Below are 19,325 nucleotides of genomic sequence, written 5' to 3'. Positions count from 1 at the left end.
TCAAGCTTGGAGATTGTGTGGCGGAAAAGGATGAGTTTGAATCCAGGAAATTAAAATTTCACAGCTGTTGGAAGCGGGGTGGGGGTAGAATGTGGAAGAAAACCATGCTTGTGGCTAGATACTATGGAATGGAAGTTTAAATAAGAACTTAAGAAATAGGAGTAGCAGTAGGCTATTCAGCTCCTTCTAAAGGGCTGAGAGATTCATGTGGACAACGTTCAGTAATTAGCAGATTCCAGAAGACCTTCACTTCAGTTTGAATCGTTTAAGGTGAAGATGCCATCTCTGCCAGTCGTCACAGATTTCAGCCCATATGCAGAAACAATGAATATAAGAAAATGCAATTGGAACTGTACTGTCACAGTATATTGAACGAAATAAGTGACAAAATATGAAATGCCATGTCGACTATGTAAAACTGATGCAGTTAAAAATGTTACATAGTTAAAAATGCTGCACTGGAGAACAGGATGCATTGACCCTCTATGCTTAATTGGTACATGTTTCTCTTTGGCAGAACATTCCCTTTCCACATCATCCAGAAATGTTAACTGCATTGTTAGTTATATCAGGATCTGGCTATCAATCTATGCATCTGCAGATGGCTTCAGTCTGGCCTCAGCAGTAAGCCTTTCAGATTGTGTGTCTTGAAGGTTTGCATAACTAAGTAGCTGACATGCTGATCCAGATTACTATCACAGATCGCATTAGCTATTTGCAAATTTAGTTGAAACGTGGAAGACTATGAATCTGGTGATTACATATATAAACCTTGATTCTTGTTGTGCAAGAAGTGGTGAAGGCAGAATAGGCAAAAGATAGACAGAGTAAGCCAGTACATATAAACATAATAATTTAAGAACTAGGAGCAGGAATAGGCCATCTGGCCCATGGCTGATCTTTTCATGGTCTCAGCTCCACTTAGCCATCCTCTCACGATAACCCTTAATTCTTTTACTGTTCAAAAACATTTATCTATCTTAGCTTTAAAAGCATTTACTGTGGAGGCCTCAACTACTTCCCTGGGCAGGGAATTCCATAGATTCACAATCCTCTGAGTGAAGAAGTTCCTTCTCAATTCAGTCCTAAATCTGCTCCCCCTAATTTTGAGACTATGCCCTCATGTCCTAGTTTCACCCGGCTGTGAAAACATCCTATATAGATCTATCTTATGTATTCCCTTCATAATTTTATGTGTTTCTATAAGCGCCCCCCCCCCCTCATTCTTCTAAATTCCAATGAATATAATCCCAGTCTACTCAGTCTATCATCATAACCCAACCTCCTCAACTCCGAAATCAACCTAGTGAACCTCCTCTGCACCCCCTCTAGTGCAGGTCCATCCTTTCTCATGTAAGGAGACCAAATCTACATGCAGTACTCTAGGTATGGCCTCATGAGCACCCTCTGCAGCTGCAACATAGCCTCCCTGCTTTTAAACTCAATCACTTTAACAATGAAGGACAAAATTTCATTTGCCTTCTTAATTGCCTGTTGTACCTGCAGAGTTTAGATCAGAGTGGTTCTGGAAAAGCACAGTAGGTCAGGCAGCATCCGAGGAGCAGGAAAATAGACGTTTCGGGCAAAACCCATTCATCAGGAATAGAGGCAGGAAGCCTCCAGGGTGGAGAGATAAATGGAGGGGGGATGCTGGGAATAAGGTAGCAAAGAGTACAGTTGGTGAATGGGGGTGGGGATGGAGGTGATAGGTCAGAGGAGAGGGTGGAGTGGATAGGTGGGAAGGGAGATTGGCAGGTAGGACAGGACATGGAGACAGTGCTGAGCTAGAAGGTTGGAAATGGGGTAAGGTGGGGGGAGGGAAATGAGGAAACTGGTGAAGTCCGCATTGATGCCCTGGGGTTGAAGTTTTCCGAGACGGAAGATGAGGCGTTCTTCTTCCAGGCGTCGGGTGGTGAGTGAGCGGCGGCCCAGGACCTGCATGTCCTCGGCAGAGTGGGAGGCGGAGTTTAAATGTTGGGCTACAGGGCGGTGGGGTTGATTGGTGCGGGTGTCCCAGAGATGTTCCCTGAAGCGCTCTGCAAGGAGGCGTCCAGTCTTCCCAGTGTAGAGGAGACCGCATCGGGAGCAACGGATACAATAAATGATATTGGTGGATGTGCAGGTGAAACATTGGATGTGGAAGGCTCCCTTGGGGCTTTGGATGGTGGTGAGGGAGGAGGTGTGGGCGCAGGTTTTGCAATTCCTGCAGTGGCAGGGGAGGGTGCCAGGATGGGAGGGTGAGTTGTTGGGAGGTGTGGACCTGACCAGGTAGTCACGGAGGGAATGGTCTTTGTGGAAAGGGGTGGGGAGGGAAATATATCTCTGGTGATGGGGTCCGTTTGGAGGTGGCGGAAATGTTGGCGGATGATATGGTTATTGTGAAGGTTGGTAGGGTGGATTAGATTACTTACAGTGTGGAAACAGGCCCTTCGGCCCAACAAGTCCACACCAACCCTCTGAAGAGCAACCCACCCAGCCCCATTCCACTACATTTATTCCTTCACCTAACACTACAGGCAATTTAGCATGGCCAATTCACCTAACCTGCACATCTTTGGATTGTGGGAGGAAACCGGAGCACCCGGAGGAAACCCACGCAGACACTGGGAGAATGTGCAAAATCCACACAGACAGTTGCCTGAGGCAGGAATTGAAACCGGATCTCTGGCGCTGTGAGGCAGCAGTGCTAACCACTCTGCTACCGTGCTGCCCAAAAGGTGGAAAGTGAGGATCGGGGGTTCTGTCCTTGTTATGGTTGGAGGAATGGGGCTTGAGGGCGGAGGTGCGGGATGTGGATGAGATGCGTTGGAGGGCATCTTCAACCACGTGAGAAGGCAAATTGCGATCTCTAAAGAAGGAGGCCATCTGATGAGTTCTGTGGTGGAACTGGTCCTCCTGGGAGCAGATACGGCGGAGGCGGAGAAGTTGGGAATACAGGATGGCATTTTTGCAGGAGGTAGGGTGGGAAGAGGTATAATCCAGGTAGGAGTAGGAGTCGGTGAGTTTGTAAAAAATGTCAGTGTCAAGTCGGTCGTCATTAATGGAGATGGAGTGGTCCAAGAAGGGGAGGGAGGTGTCAGAGATGGTCCAGGTGAATTTAAGGTCAGGGTGGAATGTGTTGGTGAAGTTGATGATCTGTTCAACCTCCTCGTGGGAGCATGAAGTGGTACCAATGTAGTCATCAATGTAGCGGAAGAAGAGGTGTGGAGTGGTGTCAGTGTAACTACGGAAGATGGACTGTTCTACGTAGCCGACAAAGAGACAGGCATTGCTGGGGCTCATACATGTGCCCATGGCTACCCCTTTGGTCTGGAGGGAGTGGGAGGATTCGAAGGAGAAATTGTTAAGGGTGAGGACCAGTTCAGCCAAACGAATGAGAGTGTCAGTGGAAGGGTACTGTTGGGGACGTCGGGAGAGGAACAAACGGAGGGCTTGGAGGCCCTGGTCATGGCGGATAGAGGTGTAGAGGGATTGGATGTCCATGGTGAAGATGAAGCGTTGGGGGCCGGGGAAACGGAAGTCTTGGAGGAGGTGGAGGGCGTGGGTGGTGTCTCGAACGTATGTGGGGAGTTCATGGACTGGGGGGAATAGGACAGTATTGAGATAGGTGGCAATGAATTCGATGAGGCAGGAGAAGGCTGAGACAATGGGTCGGCCGGGGTGGTCAGGCTTGTGCATCTTGGGAAGGAGGTAGAATCGGGTGGAGCGGGGTTCCTGAACTACAAGGTTGGAAGCTGTGGGTGGGAGATATCCTGAGGTGATGAGGTTTTGTATGGTCTGGGAGATGATGGTTTGGTGATGGGGGGTGGGGTCATGGTCGAGGTGGTGTCTTCGAGTTGGCGTCTGGCTTCAGTGGTGTAGAAGTCAGTACCTGCAGACCAACCTTCTGTGATTAATGCACAAGGCCACAGAGGTCCCTCTGCATAGCAGCATGCAATTGCCAACAAGAAAAGCACTCAATTATCCCCACTCTTTGTTTCCTGTTAGTCAACCAATCCTCTATCCATGCTAATACATTGCCCTTAATACCTTGCATCTTTAATTTATGCAGCAGCCTGTTGTGTGGCACCTTGTCAAAGGCCTTTTGGAAATCTATACACACCACATCTACTGAATCCCCATTATCCCCTGTGCTCATATTGTCTTCAAAGAATTCCAGTAGATTAGTTAAGCATGACCTGCCTTTCATGAATCCATGCTGCGTCTGCCCAATGGGACAATTTGTATCTAAATGGCCTTGCTATTTTTTTCCTTGATAATAGACTCAAGCATTTTCCTCACAACTAAAATTAAGCTAACCGGTCTATAATTTCCCATCTTTTGTCTACCTCCTTTTTTAAACTGTGGCTTCACATTTGCTGCTTTCCACTCGACTGGAACTTCCCCAGAGTCCAGTGAATTTTGGAAAATTACCACAAGTACATTTGCTATTTTTCCGGTCACCTCTTACTACTCTAGGGTGTATTCGATCAGGGCCAGGAGACTTGTCTACCCTTAACTCCATTAGCTTGCATAACACTACCTCTTTCATGATAATGATTATTTTCAGGTCCTCACCTACCTTTGTCTCTCTGTCAATTTCTGGCATGTTATTAATGTCGCTGAAAATGTGTTGCTGGAAAAGTGCAGCAGGTCAGGCAGCATCCAAGGAGCAAGAGAATTGACGTTTCGGGTATGAGCCCTTCTTCAGGAATGAGGAAAGTGTGCCAAGCAGGCTAAGATAAAAGGTAGGGAGGAAAGGTAAGGACCAGGACAGAACCCCACTGGTCCTCACCTACCACCCCACCAACCTCCATATACATCGTATCATCCGTCGTCATTTCCGCCACCTTCAAACGGGGACCCCACCACCAGAGATATATTTCCCTCCCCTCACCTATCAGTGTTCCGAAAAGACCACTCCCTCCGTGACTCCCTCGTCAGGTCCACACCCCCCACCAACCTAACCTCCACTCCCGGCACCTTCCCCTGCAACCGCAAGAAGTGCAAAACTTGCTCCCACACCTCCCCCCTCACTTCCCTCCAAGGCCCCAAGGGATCCTTCCATATCCGCCACACATTCACCTGTACCTCCACACACATCATTTACTGTATCAGCTGCACCCGATGTAGCCTCCTCTATATTGGGGAGACAGGCCGCCTACTTGCGGAACGTTTCAGAGAACACCTCTGGGACACCCGGACCAACCAACCCAACCACCCCGTGGCTCAACGCTTCAACTCCCCCTCCCACTCCACCAAGGACATGCACGTCCTTGGACTCCTCCATTCCTCCATCGCCAGATCATAGCAACACAACGGCTGGAGGAAGAGCGCCTCATCTTCCTCCTAGGAACCCTCCAACCACAAGAGATGAACTCAGATTTCTGCAGTTTCCTCATTTCTCCCCCCCCCCCCCCCCCCCCCACCTAGTCTCAGTCCCAACCCTCGAACTCAGCACCACCTTCCTAACCTGCAATCTTCTTCCTGACCTCTCCACCCCCACCCCCACTCCAGCCTATCACCCTCACCTTAACCTCCATCCACCTATCGCATTTCCAATGCCCCTCCCCCAAGTCCCTCCTCCCTACCTTTTATCTTAGTCTGCTTGGCACACTTTCCTCATTCCTGAAGAAGGGCTCATGCCCGAAACGTCGATTCTCCTGCTCCTTGGATGCTGCCTGACCTGCTGCGCTTTTCCAGCAAAACATTTTCAGCTCTGATCTCCAGCATCTGCCCTCCTCACTTTCTCCTATGTTATTAATGTCCTCCACTGTAAAGACCAACACAAAATATTTATTCAATGCCTCAGCAATTTCCTCATATCCCATTGCTAAATCTCCCTTCTCACCCTGGAAAAGGACCAATGTTTACTTTAGCCACTTTTTTTTGTTTTATATATTATACGAACTTTTGCTATCTGTCTTTATGTTCTGAGCTAGTTTATTCTCATAATCTACCTTACTTTCCTTTATAGCTTTTCTTGTGGTTTTCTGTTGACCTTTAAAACTTTCCCAATCTTCTATTTTCAGCTGATCTTGGCCACTTTGGGTATCTTCTCTTTCATTTGATCACCTCCCTTATTTCCTTAAACACCCATGGCAAATTACCCCTTTTCCTACAGTCTTTCCTTTTCACTGGTGTATACCTTTGCTGAGCACTTTAAAAAATTGCTTTGAAAGTCCTCCACTGTTCGTTAACTGTTCCACCAGCTAATGCAGAGAATCCATCTCAAACAATGTTATGGTATCACCCAAGGGCTTGAAGTAGCATCTTTACATGGTCCAAGTACTAAACTGGAAGAGTCTTTGCTTCAAGGCTACTTTCGCCAACTCCATTATATCCTATTGTAGTCTCCTTTGTTTAAGCCCAGGATCCTGGCATTGGATTTTATCTTTGCACTTTCCATCTGTATTCTGAATTTTGACAGATTACATAAAGAGGTCACTTTGCTTGTTGACAACATAGAACGTACAGGATTCGAGCACCTATTATGAAAGTGGTAAAAGTAATATGAATTATTTAGTGCACATGAAGGATATTGTCTCATCTTAACAATGGTTTTGTGAAGTCTGGTGACCAGTCATTTTCATCAGCAATCACTCACTGACAAATATGATTGCCTACCTAGGAAAGTCTATGTCACTGGTCATGGGTTCTGTGGATCCATGTGTGGCTGATGAGCCTGATCCTAGAGCCACGCCTCTGACCACAAATTTGGCAGGTATGTCCGGGAGGTGGAATTGGTAATTGGCCTTGAGATTGTTGGCATACCTTTCTCTGGTTCCCTTTCCACTTCGCCTCTTATCACCGGATGTTCTCAAAATATTACATCCCTTCATAGAGGAGTTTCCTCTGAGTCAGTTTCTGAATGAGGGTCTCCCACACATTGACATCCATATTATTTTTCTTGAGGGAAATCAGGGAGTCTTTGAAATGCTTCCTCTGTCCTCCTCTCAGTTGAGTGCCTTCCTTGAACCAGCCAAAAAAGATTTGCTTTGGTAGTCAGAATGCATGGTCCCCCAGCAGATTTGGTTTTGGATGAAGATATTATTAGCTGCTTCAGTGATGCTGATGTTAGTATGCATGTTGCCCCAGCTGATGCAGAGAATCCATCTCAAACAGCATTATGGTATTACCCAAGGGTCTTGAAGTGGCATCTTTATGTAATCCAAGTTTCAGAACCATATAGAAAAATTGCAAGGATGACTGCCTTATATACAAGGATCTTAGTATCTGTGCAGGTATCATGGTTGTCAAAGTCTTTCATCCTTAGGTGTCTGGAGGCAGTGCTTGCAATGTACAACACTCTTCACTGTATTTTGTAAAAAAATGCATGTGACAAAAAAAACAAATAAACGAAAGGTAATTTCCCAGGTATGGGAAATGTTACACATTTGGGAGGATTTCTTCATCAATTTTAATCAAGGGATAGACCAATTAAGACAGAACGTGACCTGAGACAAGTTGGTCAACAATTTGAGTCATCTTGAGGTAGAGACTGAGGCCAGTTCTTTGGTTTGCTCCTACAAAGACATTAACAGAAGCTTGAAGATTCTCTTCCAAGAGAACAGAAATGACATTGTCAGCCATTTACTGAAGTTTCACAAGTGAGGTCGGTGATGTTTTCTTCTTGGATTTCAAACAGTTGAGATTGAAACATTTTCCATCCATCCTGGAGACAGTGTCCACACCACTGGGAAGCTTGTTCTTAATAAAATGAAGAATGGTTGGTGATGAAGATAGGGATAAGAGTAGAGGCGATGACACATCCCTGCTTGACCTCAAAGGCTTCTGTCATATTACCGTTGGAGAGGGCTGTCGCTGACATTTTATTCTGGAGAAGTACGATGTTGATGAATTTCACTGGATAGCCAATCTTTGACAGGATCTTCCATAGAACTTCCTGATTGAATCAAAAACTTTGATCATGTCAATGAAGGTCACGTAGAGTGGTTGGTGGTGGTCCTGGCATTTCTCTTAGAGTTAATGAGCAATGAAAATCATGCATATTATTCCACAGTTTGGTCAGAAGCCACACAGACTTTCCGGAATGATTTCAGCCGAGGTTGGGAGAAGGTGCCCAGCAGGAATGCAAGTGATAATTTCTAGACGATGGAGAGTAGGAAGATTCTTCAGTCTTTGCTTCCTTTCATGAAGACATTAGCACTGGCAGCATCTCTGAGATTGGCAGAGATTTCTTCTTTGTCTCAGGTTTTTAGGAACAGATGGTGGAGATGATAGGTAAGCTCTGTTCATCCAACTTTGAAAATCTCTGCTAGAATCCCATCTGGGAGAGGCTGGGACAATTACAACTTTTAAAAGGTATAGGAAAGGTTTAGGTGGAGAAGGGGCCAAGTGCTGGCAAATGGTTCCAAATTAGTTTAGGATATCTGTTCGCACGGATGAGTTGGACCGAAGGGTCTGTTTCTGTGCTGTACACCTCTACGACTCAATGATTCTATGAACCACGCAAATTCTCTGCCTTCTGACTCAATATCACTACTTGCTATTGATTTATTTTCTTCTTTCTAACATAGCAAACCAGCCCCATTGCCCATCTGCCTGTCATTCCGATAGGACACGTATCCTCCGATAGTTAGTCACCCCTTACAAACACCTCTGTGTGATACCCACAACACTGTACCACCAATTTCAACCTGCACTACAAACTCAGTTACCTTGTTTGTATATACTATATACATTTTAGTATAACATGCTCAATCCTGCTCTCTGTCTCATAATTGTCCCTTTATCTATTGTATCTGAAGTGAGATTCCTGAGCCATTCCATAATCTCTGTTTGTTCTGGTGAGCTTTTTTTTTTAACTTTTTTCATAATTTTCCAAGCAACTGACCCAGACAACTGAGATGAGACAGGTGAAAATCCAGATTTTCCAGCCCATCCAAAGGAATCATATAACTCTTTGGACCTAGGAACTGTTTACAGGGTTGATATACCCAACTACATCCATAGAGTGAAAACTACGCAATTTCAAGTACTCTAAATTTAAACAATTCTGCCAAGTCAGCACATTTCCCAATTTAAGCAACTGACCTCTGCCTGTTGGAACTGCATTTTGTCCCTTGATCCTGTTTTTGTATTCTAAGAAATGATACATTGATTCCAATTAGCCAGATGTATTCTGTGTTTATTCATTCCAATCTTGAAAATTTTAATTAAAAATATAGGATTGAAATTTACCTTTGTCCACTAATTCTGACTTGCATTGAGTTTTTAGGCCTAGCAAACTGTCTCACTCTATGTTACCAAAACTGCCTTATTATTTATCTACCTGACTCCTATATTGTCTTTTATGCCTGATGTTTTGATTTATTATTGTCACATGTACTTAGGTACAGTGAAAAGTTTTGGTTTGAATGTGGTACAGACAGATCATACCATACAAAGTGCATTAGGATAACAAAACAGAGTGAAAAATGCAATGCTATGGTTGCGGAGAAGGTTCATAATGAATGAGGTGGTCACAGTTAAATTCAAAATTCGAGAAGTTCATTCAGATATCTAATAACAGCAGGGAAGAAGCTGCTCTTGAATCAGTTGGTACGTGTGTTTCGGCTTTCTGTAATTTCTTACGGTCCGAGGTAGAGCAGTTGCCATACCAAGCTGTAATGCATCCAGATAGAATATTTTATATGGTTCATCAAAAAAACTGCTAGTCTTTATGGATATGCCAAATTTCCTTAGCCTCCTGAGGAAGTAGAGCCATTGAGTACTTTCTTGACTGTAGTGTCAGCATGGGTGCACCAGGAAAGATTGTTGGTGATCATCATTCCTGGGAACTGGACCCTCTGGAGCATATTCACCTCAGCTCCATTAATGTAGGCAGGGGTGTGCCCTCCACCTTGCTTCCTGAAGTCAATGACCAACTCTTCTGCCTCACTAGCATTGAGGAAGAAATTGTTATCTTTATACCATCCCAACAAACATTCTATCCCTTTCCTGTATTCTGTTTCATCATTGTTTGATATCTAGCCTACTACGATGGTGTCATCAACGAACTTGTAGATGGAGTTAGGATGGAATTTGGCCTCACAGGGATGAGTGTACAGGGAGTATGGTAAGAAGCTGAGTACGCTTCATTGCAGGGCACCAGGGTTGAGGATTATTATGGAGGAGGTGTTGCCTATTCTCACTGGCTGTGGTCAGAAAGTCGAGGATCCAGTTGCACAGGGCAGAGCAGAAACCTTAGAGTTTAGAGATTGATTGGAATTATGGTGTTGAAGGCAGAGCTGAATTCCATGCTCCAATCACTTGCCATTTGTAGAACAACTTGCCACTCAATGGATATCCCAGAATTCACTGGCATACCTTGCATCCTTTCCATATTCAAAAGCTCTGTGTGCACCAGGACAAATACTCTCATTCCACAGGAGACTTGCATAGTTGCTGACATTTATCTCAGATATGGCAGAGAGGGGAAATTGTCACCCAGCTTTATGGGTAAGGTCCTGGAGGTCCGGATGGATGTGGTGGTTCACAGGCAGGACTTCCTGTATCTCTCCAGGGCCGGCAGAGGAGGCCATAACATGAGACCGTGCTAAACTGGTGTGAAGTTACCACTCATGTTGAAGCAGTCTCAGTGAATTGGTGGAACTTATAGCATATAGGAAGAAGATCAATGTCTTTCTCTGCTCAGCTAGTTTAAATGCCAATATCTTCTCTCCAATACCTCACGTATATCTGTCTTTGCTATTGTATCCACTCCAAACAACCACTCTCATTATTAAATAAAATAAAGATCAGTACAGCAAAGGAATGGGCTCTTTGGCCCATGATGTTATGCCGAACAAGACACCAAATTAAACTAATACCTTCTGCCTGCTCTTGGTCCAGATCCCTCCATTCCTTGCATCTTCATGTGCTTATCTAAAAGTCCCTTAAACTCACCTAACATATTTGCCTGTACCACCACCCCTAGCAGCATGTTCCAGACTCCTACAACTCTCTGTGTGAAAAACTTGTCCCTCATATCTCCTTTGCATTTTCCGCCCCTCACCTGAAAGGCATGACCACCCACCCCCCCACCCTTGTATATAACATTGCAACTCTGGGGAAATGACTCTGACATTCAATTCCACCTATGCATCTCATAATATTACAGACTTCTATCAAGTCTCCCCTCAGCTTCCACCACTCCAGAGAAAACAACCTGAGTTTTTTGAGCCTCTCCTTATAGGTCATACCCTCTAATGCAGGCAGCATACCAGTAAATCTCTTCTGCACCCTCTCCAAACCCTCCACATCCTTCCTGTAATCTGACAACTAGAATTGAATGCAATACCCTAAGTGTGGCCTAACCAAAGACTTATAAAGCTGCAACATGACAACCTGGTTGTTGTTCTGAATTCCCTGACCAATACAAGCAAGCGTGCCATAAGCCTTTTTTATCATCCTATCTACTTGCATGGCAACTTCCTGTGAACTATGGACTTGAACCCCAAGATCCTTCTGTACATCAATGCTGCTCAGGATTCTGCCATTAACAATATAGTTTTCCTTAACATTTGATCTCCCGAAGTGCAGTACCTCTCACTTGCCTGGATTAAACTCCATCTACCAGTTTTCTGCATGATCTGCAGTATCTGCAACTGATCTATATCCCGCTATATCCTTTGACAATCTTCAACACTATCCACAACTCCACCAATCATTATATTGTCTGCAAGCTTACTAACCCCCACCCATCTACATTTTCAAATATCGCAAACACTCGAGGTCCCAGTATACATGCTTGTGGATCACCACTAGTCACAAGCCTCCAACCAGAGAAACACCCTTCAACAATTACTCTCTGCCTTGGCAAGCAAATTCTGAATCCATGTGGCCAAGTCACCAATGATCCCATGCATCATAAGCTTCTGGATGAGCCTACCGTGAGAGACTTTGTCAAAAGCCTTACTAAAATCCATGTATACAACATCCACTGCTCTACCCTCGTCACCTTTGTCACCTCCTCAAAAACATTCAATCAAGTTTGTAAGGCATGATCTGCCCTGCACAAAGCCATGCTGACTGTCTATAATTTGGTCATTCTTTTCCAAATGTGCATAAATTCGATCCCTAAAAATTCTTTCCAATAGCTTCCCAACCACCGAGGTGAAACTCGCCAGTCTGCAGATTCCTGAATTATCCCTATTTCCCTTCATGAACAGAGAAACAACATTAGCTACTTGCCAGTCTTCCAGGACCAGTGGCTAGTGAGGATACAAAGATCTTGGTCAAGGTCCCAAATGGATAGAGTTCAGAAGAAATTTTCAAGGATGTTACCAGGTCTGAGTTATAGGAAGAGGTTGGACAAGCTAGGACATTTTTCTTTCAAGTATAGGAGACTGAAGGGGGGCCTCATAGAGATGTGTAAGATCATGAGAGGCATGGATAGAGTGAATGCAATCAGTCTTTTCCCCATGGTTGGGGCATCAAGGACTTGAGGGCATCAATTAGGGTTAGAGAGGAAAGAATAAAAGGGAACCTGAGGGGCAATCTTTTTAAACAGGGTGGTACGCATATGGAACAAGCTGCCAGTGGAAGTGGATGAGGTGGGTACATTAACAACATTTAAATGACATTTGGACAAATACATGGATACTAAAGGTTTAGAAGGATATGGACCCATTGCAAGGTAATGGGGTTAGCATTGATGGACATTTTGTTGTTGGCATGGATCAGTTTGAGCCAAAGGGCCTGTCTCCATGCTGTAGGACTCTATGCCCATCTCAAATTTAATGCAAACTCTTCCCCACTTGCCCTCACCCAACCCAAGCCCTGACACCACTAACTCTACAAGGCTTGTACATGGCCTGCTAATTTGTTCTGGACACCTCACTCATGGACATCCACTTTTGTCTTCCACAATATCTGCCTCTTTTTCATTCCAAGGGGAAAACATCGCACAATTGGGCAGAAAGAGCCAAATTGGATCTGTAGGAGACAGTAAGGACTACAGATGCTGAAAGCCAGAGTCAGTAGATGTGAGGCTGGAAAAGCACAGCAAATCAGACATCTGAGGAGCAGGGAAGTCAATGTTTCAGGCTGAAATCCTTCGTCAGGGCTGGGTAGTGGGAGGGAGCCTCGAAGTACATAGAGTAAAGGGGAACGGGGCTGGGGTAAGGGTACGTGAGAAGGTGATAGGTGGATGTAGATGGTGGGTTATGATGATTGGTCAGTGGGAAGGGTGGAGCAGATAGGTGAGTTGGCCAGGTTAGTACAGATCAGGAAGGCGAGGAGGAGGATAGAGCTAGACATGGGATAAAGCTGGGGGAGGAGGGAATTTGAAGGTGGTAAAGTCAATGTCAAAGCCATTGAGCTGTAAGTTTTCCAGGCAAAATATGAAGTGTTGATCCTCCAATTCCTGTTTGGTTTCATGCGGACATTGGAGATAAAGCCAAGATAAAGGTGTTGCTGGGGAAGTGAAAGAGGGAATTAAAGTGGATGGCAACCCGAACGTCAATTTGGCTGTGTGATGTGCTGTCCATCAATTGGCTCCTCAGCTTTTATGAGGAGATAATCCTGTCTGCTTGGAGCAAGGCCTCATTTGGTATTAGAGGTTCTTGACTTACTCTGTTTCACAACTGACCAAAGCCTGGCCCCTTGACTGAGGCTTGCTGACAAACTTCCTGACTTTATGACTGTGCTAAACTACCTTGCCAGACAGCAGTAATATAAGCCAGTATCTAAAAATGAGAGGGCAAAGTGGGAAAAAAAGTAATGCAAGAAAGGCACGCTATGAATATCCAGGTAGGGTGAAACTGAATAAGCACTGTGTCAATGGACGATGAGTCCAGAAATACAGCCTGGTCCCTAATAAATATGAACTAGGACCCTATGATTCCTGCAGGGAGAAGGATAAATCAAGGAGCAGCACATCCTGACAAGCCAAAAGGATCATCTTCGTGAACCCTGTGAATAGGGATCATTGACTGCCTTGCCAATCTTTCCCTCTTTCCATAACACCCATTTCTTTTCCTGTCTGTATTTATAGGGATAGTTTATAATGCGGTCATAGTTTTAGCTAGTACAGTTGTATGTCGCCAGTGAATTAGTAAATTTCACATGTATTTCCAGAACCTTTAGTTTTTGTGACAACTAGGAGAAAGTGAGGACTGCAGATGCTCGAGATCAGAGTTGAAGAGTGTGGTGCTGGAAAAGCATAGCCAGTCAGGCAGCATATGAGGAACAGAAGAGTCAACATTTCGAGCATAAGCTCTTCATCAGGAATGCATGTCACTTGTGCTTCTTCTGATCTTGCTGAACTTGTAGCCCAATTCTTCAAGCATCCAGTCATAACCCGTATCACTTGAACTCCGATGAGATTCCACCCATAGATTTTATTTTAAATTATATGGAGCAGAAGAAGAGAGTGGGCTGTTTTTCCTTTCATTACCATTTTAAATTCCTCATCTACTGTACTCCGGTTATATTTTGTTATCTTCTGCTGCCCACTCAGAGCTATGATTCTTTTGTAAGCTTTGGCAAGCCAGTTGACTGCGAGAGGAATGACTAAACCAAATTCCATCCTATCCCCCTATCCAAGTGACCATGTTTTTAGTTTAATCCATTGAGTCTTGCTCAGAAACATGAACCCTGCTAGATTCTCCCTTCTAGAACTCTTCAACTACCCAAATTAGAGCAAATTGGGATTGAACCTGGACTCTTTTTATCGATGCAACCACTGCTTAATAAGATCTCTGGATCATCGGTGGATAACATTAATTCCATTCAAAGTACATAACTTTACATTTGCCTTTTACATTTGTCCATTTTGTTTATTTGTTCTACAGTATCAATGCTTTCTCTATATTGATTGTATTTTCTCCATTTTTAGATGCAGAGTGTGAATCACATTGTCTTTTTCCTGAACTCACTGCTGAAAGGAGAACTAAAAGGAATTAAGGGGGTGAGGCAATATTGACTATGTTTTTACAAAATAAATTTTAAGTGGGAAAGCTGTGACAGAACAATTAATATTGAGTTAATATCTTGGTTTTGCAGTTCTTTTGATGGTAGTTGTTGGTCATTACTTATACAAAAAACCCACTTTTTTAAAAGCTGTATTGCAATACTAAAGCATGCAAGTTGAAAGCAAATTTCCAGTGTAGACTGAACTAGCCAAACTCACGACACCAATTGAGACACTAAATCAGCTTTAGCACCTTGATTGAAATGTAAAAAATCAGTCAAATTTCATAGCCAACATATAATGACTATTCATTGACTGTTGCAGAAAAGGCAGAAAAGGTATGTGATTAATCATCAAGGATTGGGCTGAAGTTCAGTGTTGCCTTTAAGTCAATGTCTAAGCTCACCACAGGAACAACAGCAATTTAGGAAAGCAGCTCATCATCTTTTTAAAGAGCAATTTAGAGATGGACAATGAAAACCAACTTTGACAGTAATTTCCACACTTGCAACTATTACTGAGTCACAGAATAGTAATGCCAAAAGAAAGAATACAGCTTAAATAGTGCATCCAACATATTAAGGATAGGCTCAGTAGATTCTTAGCTCCAGAATTTGCAACATGATATGGATCAGCACATGCATTTCAACTAGTCACATCATTGATGTGGGGTTGGTACAATGGCTCAGTGGTTAGCACTGCTACTTCACAGCACTAGGGACTCAGGTCTGATTCCACTCTTGGGTGACTGTGTAAAGTTTGCACATTCTCTGTGTCCACATGGGTTTTCTCCAAGTGCTCTGGTTTCATCCCGCAGTTCAAAGATGTGCAGGTTAGTTGGATTGGTCATGCTAAATTGTCCATAGTGTCCAGGGATTACAGGCTAGATGGATTAGCCATGGGAAATACGGGGGGGGGGGGGGGGGGGGCATCTGTGTGGAATGCTCTTCAGAGGATTAGTGTGGCCTTGATGGGCTAAATGGCCTGCTTCCACACTATAGGGATTTTGATTGTTATGTGAAATAATTCAATTTCCTCCTTTTTACTCTTTTTCCACTTTTTTACAGGATTTAAAGAAGCCCTTTGAAAAAGCTTGGAAAGATTATGAAAACAAATTGTGAGTTTCAAATCTCAAATGCACAAAAAGAGTGGAAATACAGTTTATATTCTCCTCTTCACTCTCTTTTGCTCCATATCACAGAATTACATAAAGCAGGAGACCATTCAGCCCAATAGTGCCATGAAAGAGCTATCTGATTAGTCCACTCCTCAATAGCCTTCATATTTTTGAGTTTCAATGCCTGTACACAGTTCCTTTTTAAAAGTTACTTTCTAACCCCACTTTCACTAATCTTTTAGACAGTGCTTATGACATAACAAATCATTTCATAAAACAGAATTGTCAATCATAATCAAATGCTAATGCTAGTTATGTAAAGGTTATGTTAAATTCAGATCTTGAAGAATTCCCCAGAAGAAATTTGCAAACTAACGTACAATGCATAGTAGTTGAAGGTCCTCTAGAAATTTTCCTTTTTTGCCAACAATAAAAGAGGATCAGCTCATGTCTATGTCCACATTTTCTTGTATGATGCTTTAATTATCCTACATGAGCAAATCTGACCAGTGTTTCCATTTGCAGCATTTCGATACCATATTAGCTACAGTGTAATTTATGTCTTTTATTGACCAAAGGCATTAAGAATTGCTAATCAGATATTACTTTGCGTGGTTGCATCTGTTATAACAGTCCAACTTTTACACTGTTATGAGGTTTAGATCAGCAGTTACAGGAAAAAAAGTTCTTTAAAGTTAGTTACTCTTAACGTAGATTCAAAAAGTCCAATTTACCATGAACAAAACAACTTAAATTTAAGGATTGGAACAGGGCAATCACAGTAATGGAACTAAATAGCATTTGGTGTGTCAGATTGTAGAAGGCATTCTTCAAAATTAAGCTTTTAATCTATTGTGCAAGATAATACGTTATGCTTTAAAGGGTGGCTTGCCTCCACCAAGTGGACTTTAGTTATTCAGCCAGCAGAATATATTGACCAGCTGACGGACTTGGAGGAAACCTGGTCCGTTTTGAGCATCAGACCTCATAGTTTGAGTCAGCAGATTGCAGCAAAATTGAGATTTGGCCAGCCCCTGTGCCCAAAGAAGGCACATAGAGTGTAGAAGTAGGATTTGGGGAAATCCCCTCATGCAGACAGGGTGGCAGACATGGAACAGCCACACAGTAGCCTGACTTCGTGCAGTCAAGACAAGTACTCTTACTCACCTTGGTTTCACACTGGTAATGAGCAACTATTGTTCGCAATCTTCCATCAGATCAGTCCCACCTTCCTTACAAAACCATTGATTTGTAATCTTAAATATATTCAGCACCATTCTTGGTAATTTGGCCAATCGTAGGAAGAAAATATATTGTTTGTCCTTCAAAGTGAATGTGACCATGTTTAACATCTGGTGTTCTGAAGAAAGGTCACCGAACTCAAAACATTTTTCTGCTTACTCTTCGTTAATGTGGCCAGAGCTGCTGAGTTTTTTCAACAATTTCTGAGTTTGTTTAACTTCTGGGGTGTTTAGTAGGGTTCCAGTGGGTGCATAAGTGACTGCTAAAACTGATCTGTGCCCAAAGGATTTTGCTGTAAACGGGACAGGATAGTTTTGAACAAGATGCTGACTTGGTTTTCTTTGCCTTGTATTTTCAGTTTCACTCTGATGTGCAATTGCTTTCAAAGGAAGTCATGTAATTTTAGTTGATTGCATCAGATGCAGAGATTCAGGGTGTATTTCTCCCAGTATTATAATACAGTGATAGTATTGCAAAACCAAATCAGCTTCACTATCACTGGATTTGCAACACGGTGAAATTAAAACATTCAATGACCATCAAAATTTCCCAATTGTTCCTAACCAAACTTTACAAATGACAGATCTTTAATATCAATTTTTTTATTATTAGATTCCCTACAGTGTGGAAACAGGCCCTTCGGCCCAACCAGTCCACACCAACCCTCCGAAGGGTAACCCATCCAGACCCATTCCCTCTGAATGATGCACCTAACACTATGGGTAATTTACCATGGCCAGTTTGCCTGGCCTGCTCATCTTTTGGACTGTGGGAGGAAACCGGAGCACCCAGAGAAAACCCGTGCGGACACGGGGAGAATGTGCAAACTCCACACAGACAGTCATCCGAGGCTGGAATCAACCTGGGACCCTGGTGCTGTGAGGCAGCAGTACTAACCACCGTGCCACCGTTAACTTAAACAAAAATTCACAATTTATTATTAATAATGTAACTTTAGCAGAATACAGAAAAGCAACAAGAATGTCATGATTGCAACAATGTCAGCCAGGTGTATCTCATAAAATATGAACTCCCTGATTAGGGCTGTTAATCTAGTCCAATCAGGGATCTCTGGCTGACAGATAAAAACAAGAATGTCAGACATCCTGTCACTCTGAGAACTAGCTTTGAGGGGATCTACTTTGTGTCACACACCACCCATAGCCAAGGAATCTTACTTGGTGCTAAAATGCTGCAGGAGGAGCTTAAAGAAAATCAGCCAATGTCCTTGGATTCAAGAGGCAAAGGGATGTAGTGACTGTAATGAGGTCAGCCAGGTGGGCCTCATAGAATATGGTTTGCCTGATTGGAGCTATTAATCTGGTCCAATCAGAGAGCCCTGGCTGACAGATATAAACAGGAGTGTTCTGAAGGAAAATAAAAATAAACAGGAGTGTCAGACATACTGTCACTCTGAGAGGACCTCCCACAGGTAAATAAAAGGGGACTTGGTGATGGCATACCAGCCTCTGTGGAGTAACTTCAAAGGTAATTAAATTATTTCTATGATCTAAAGCCTGATCATAGCCCTCACTCTCACAGACAGGTAGAGACAGTTAAGGAACAATTTAGGAAAAAAAAAGTGATTATCATTTGTTAGTTCAATAAACCATTTCAAGTGATAGATACGACACCTTCATGAAATCATTGAACAATTGTTTGTTCATAGGCAAGCAGAACTGTATACCTTGCTTGAATTCTGAAGTTACCAGTTAGTATGGACAGTTTCAGCAAACTTCTATAAATGTATTTACTTATTTCTTATAGTCTGGGATATTTTTCTCAGATCATTCAACAATTCAGTAACTAGATAGAAAACTAGAGAGAGCAACACAACCACAGTCTCTGGAAGTTTTCAAAACTCACTCTCCCTTCTGCTAAAACCCAGTCAGAAGCAGTTCACTTTTTAAAATTTTCAATCAGCATTCTCTGTGATTGGCAAGTCCTCCATTGATTGACCAGCATCCAACCAGTTGCCAGCCTTGAGTGGAGCAACCACTCAGTGCAATTTGTCCAGTGTCCTTCATATAGTAATTAACTTCCATGCCAGTTTCAACAGCAAACATT

At 43.3% G+C, this 19,325-nt stretch overlaps 1 protein-coding gene across 3 annotated transcripts in view; it reads left to right on the top strand.

Moving 5' to 3' along the window:
* unm_sa1614 (un-named sa1614) overlaps window positions 1-19,325 on the top strand; it is a 259,429-nt gene that overhangs the window by 104,847 nt on the left and 135,257 nt on the right. For all 3 annotated transcript variants that reach the window (XM_072556198.1, XM_072556197.1, XM_072556200.1), the window contains 2 exons: window positions 14,825-14,896; window positions 15,967-16,016. In XM_072556198.1, coding sequence (XP_072412299.1) covers window positions 14,825-14,896; window positions 15,967-16,016 — 122 coding nt within the window. The remainder of the gene's footprint in view (window positions 1-14,824; window positions 14,897-15,966; window positions 16,017-19,325) is intronic.

The sequence above is a fragment of the Chiloscyllium punctatum genome, chromosome 37, assembly GCF_047496795.1.
Source record: "Chiloscyllium punctatum isolate Juve2018m chromosome 37, sChiPun1.3, whole genome shotgun sequence".
In the NCBI taxonomy this organism is placed as follows: Eukaryota; Metazoa; Chordata; class Chondrichthyes; order Orectolobiformes; family Hemiscylliidae; genus Chiloscyllium; species Chiloscyllium punctatum.
The sequence above is the reverse complement of the archived record's forward strand: the minus strand, read 5'-3'. Positions and strand labels throughout refer to the sequence as shown.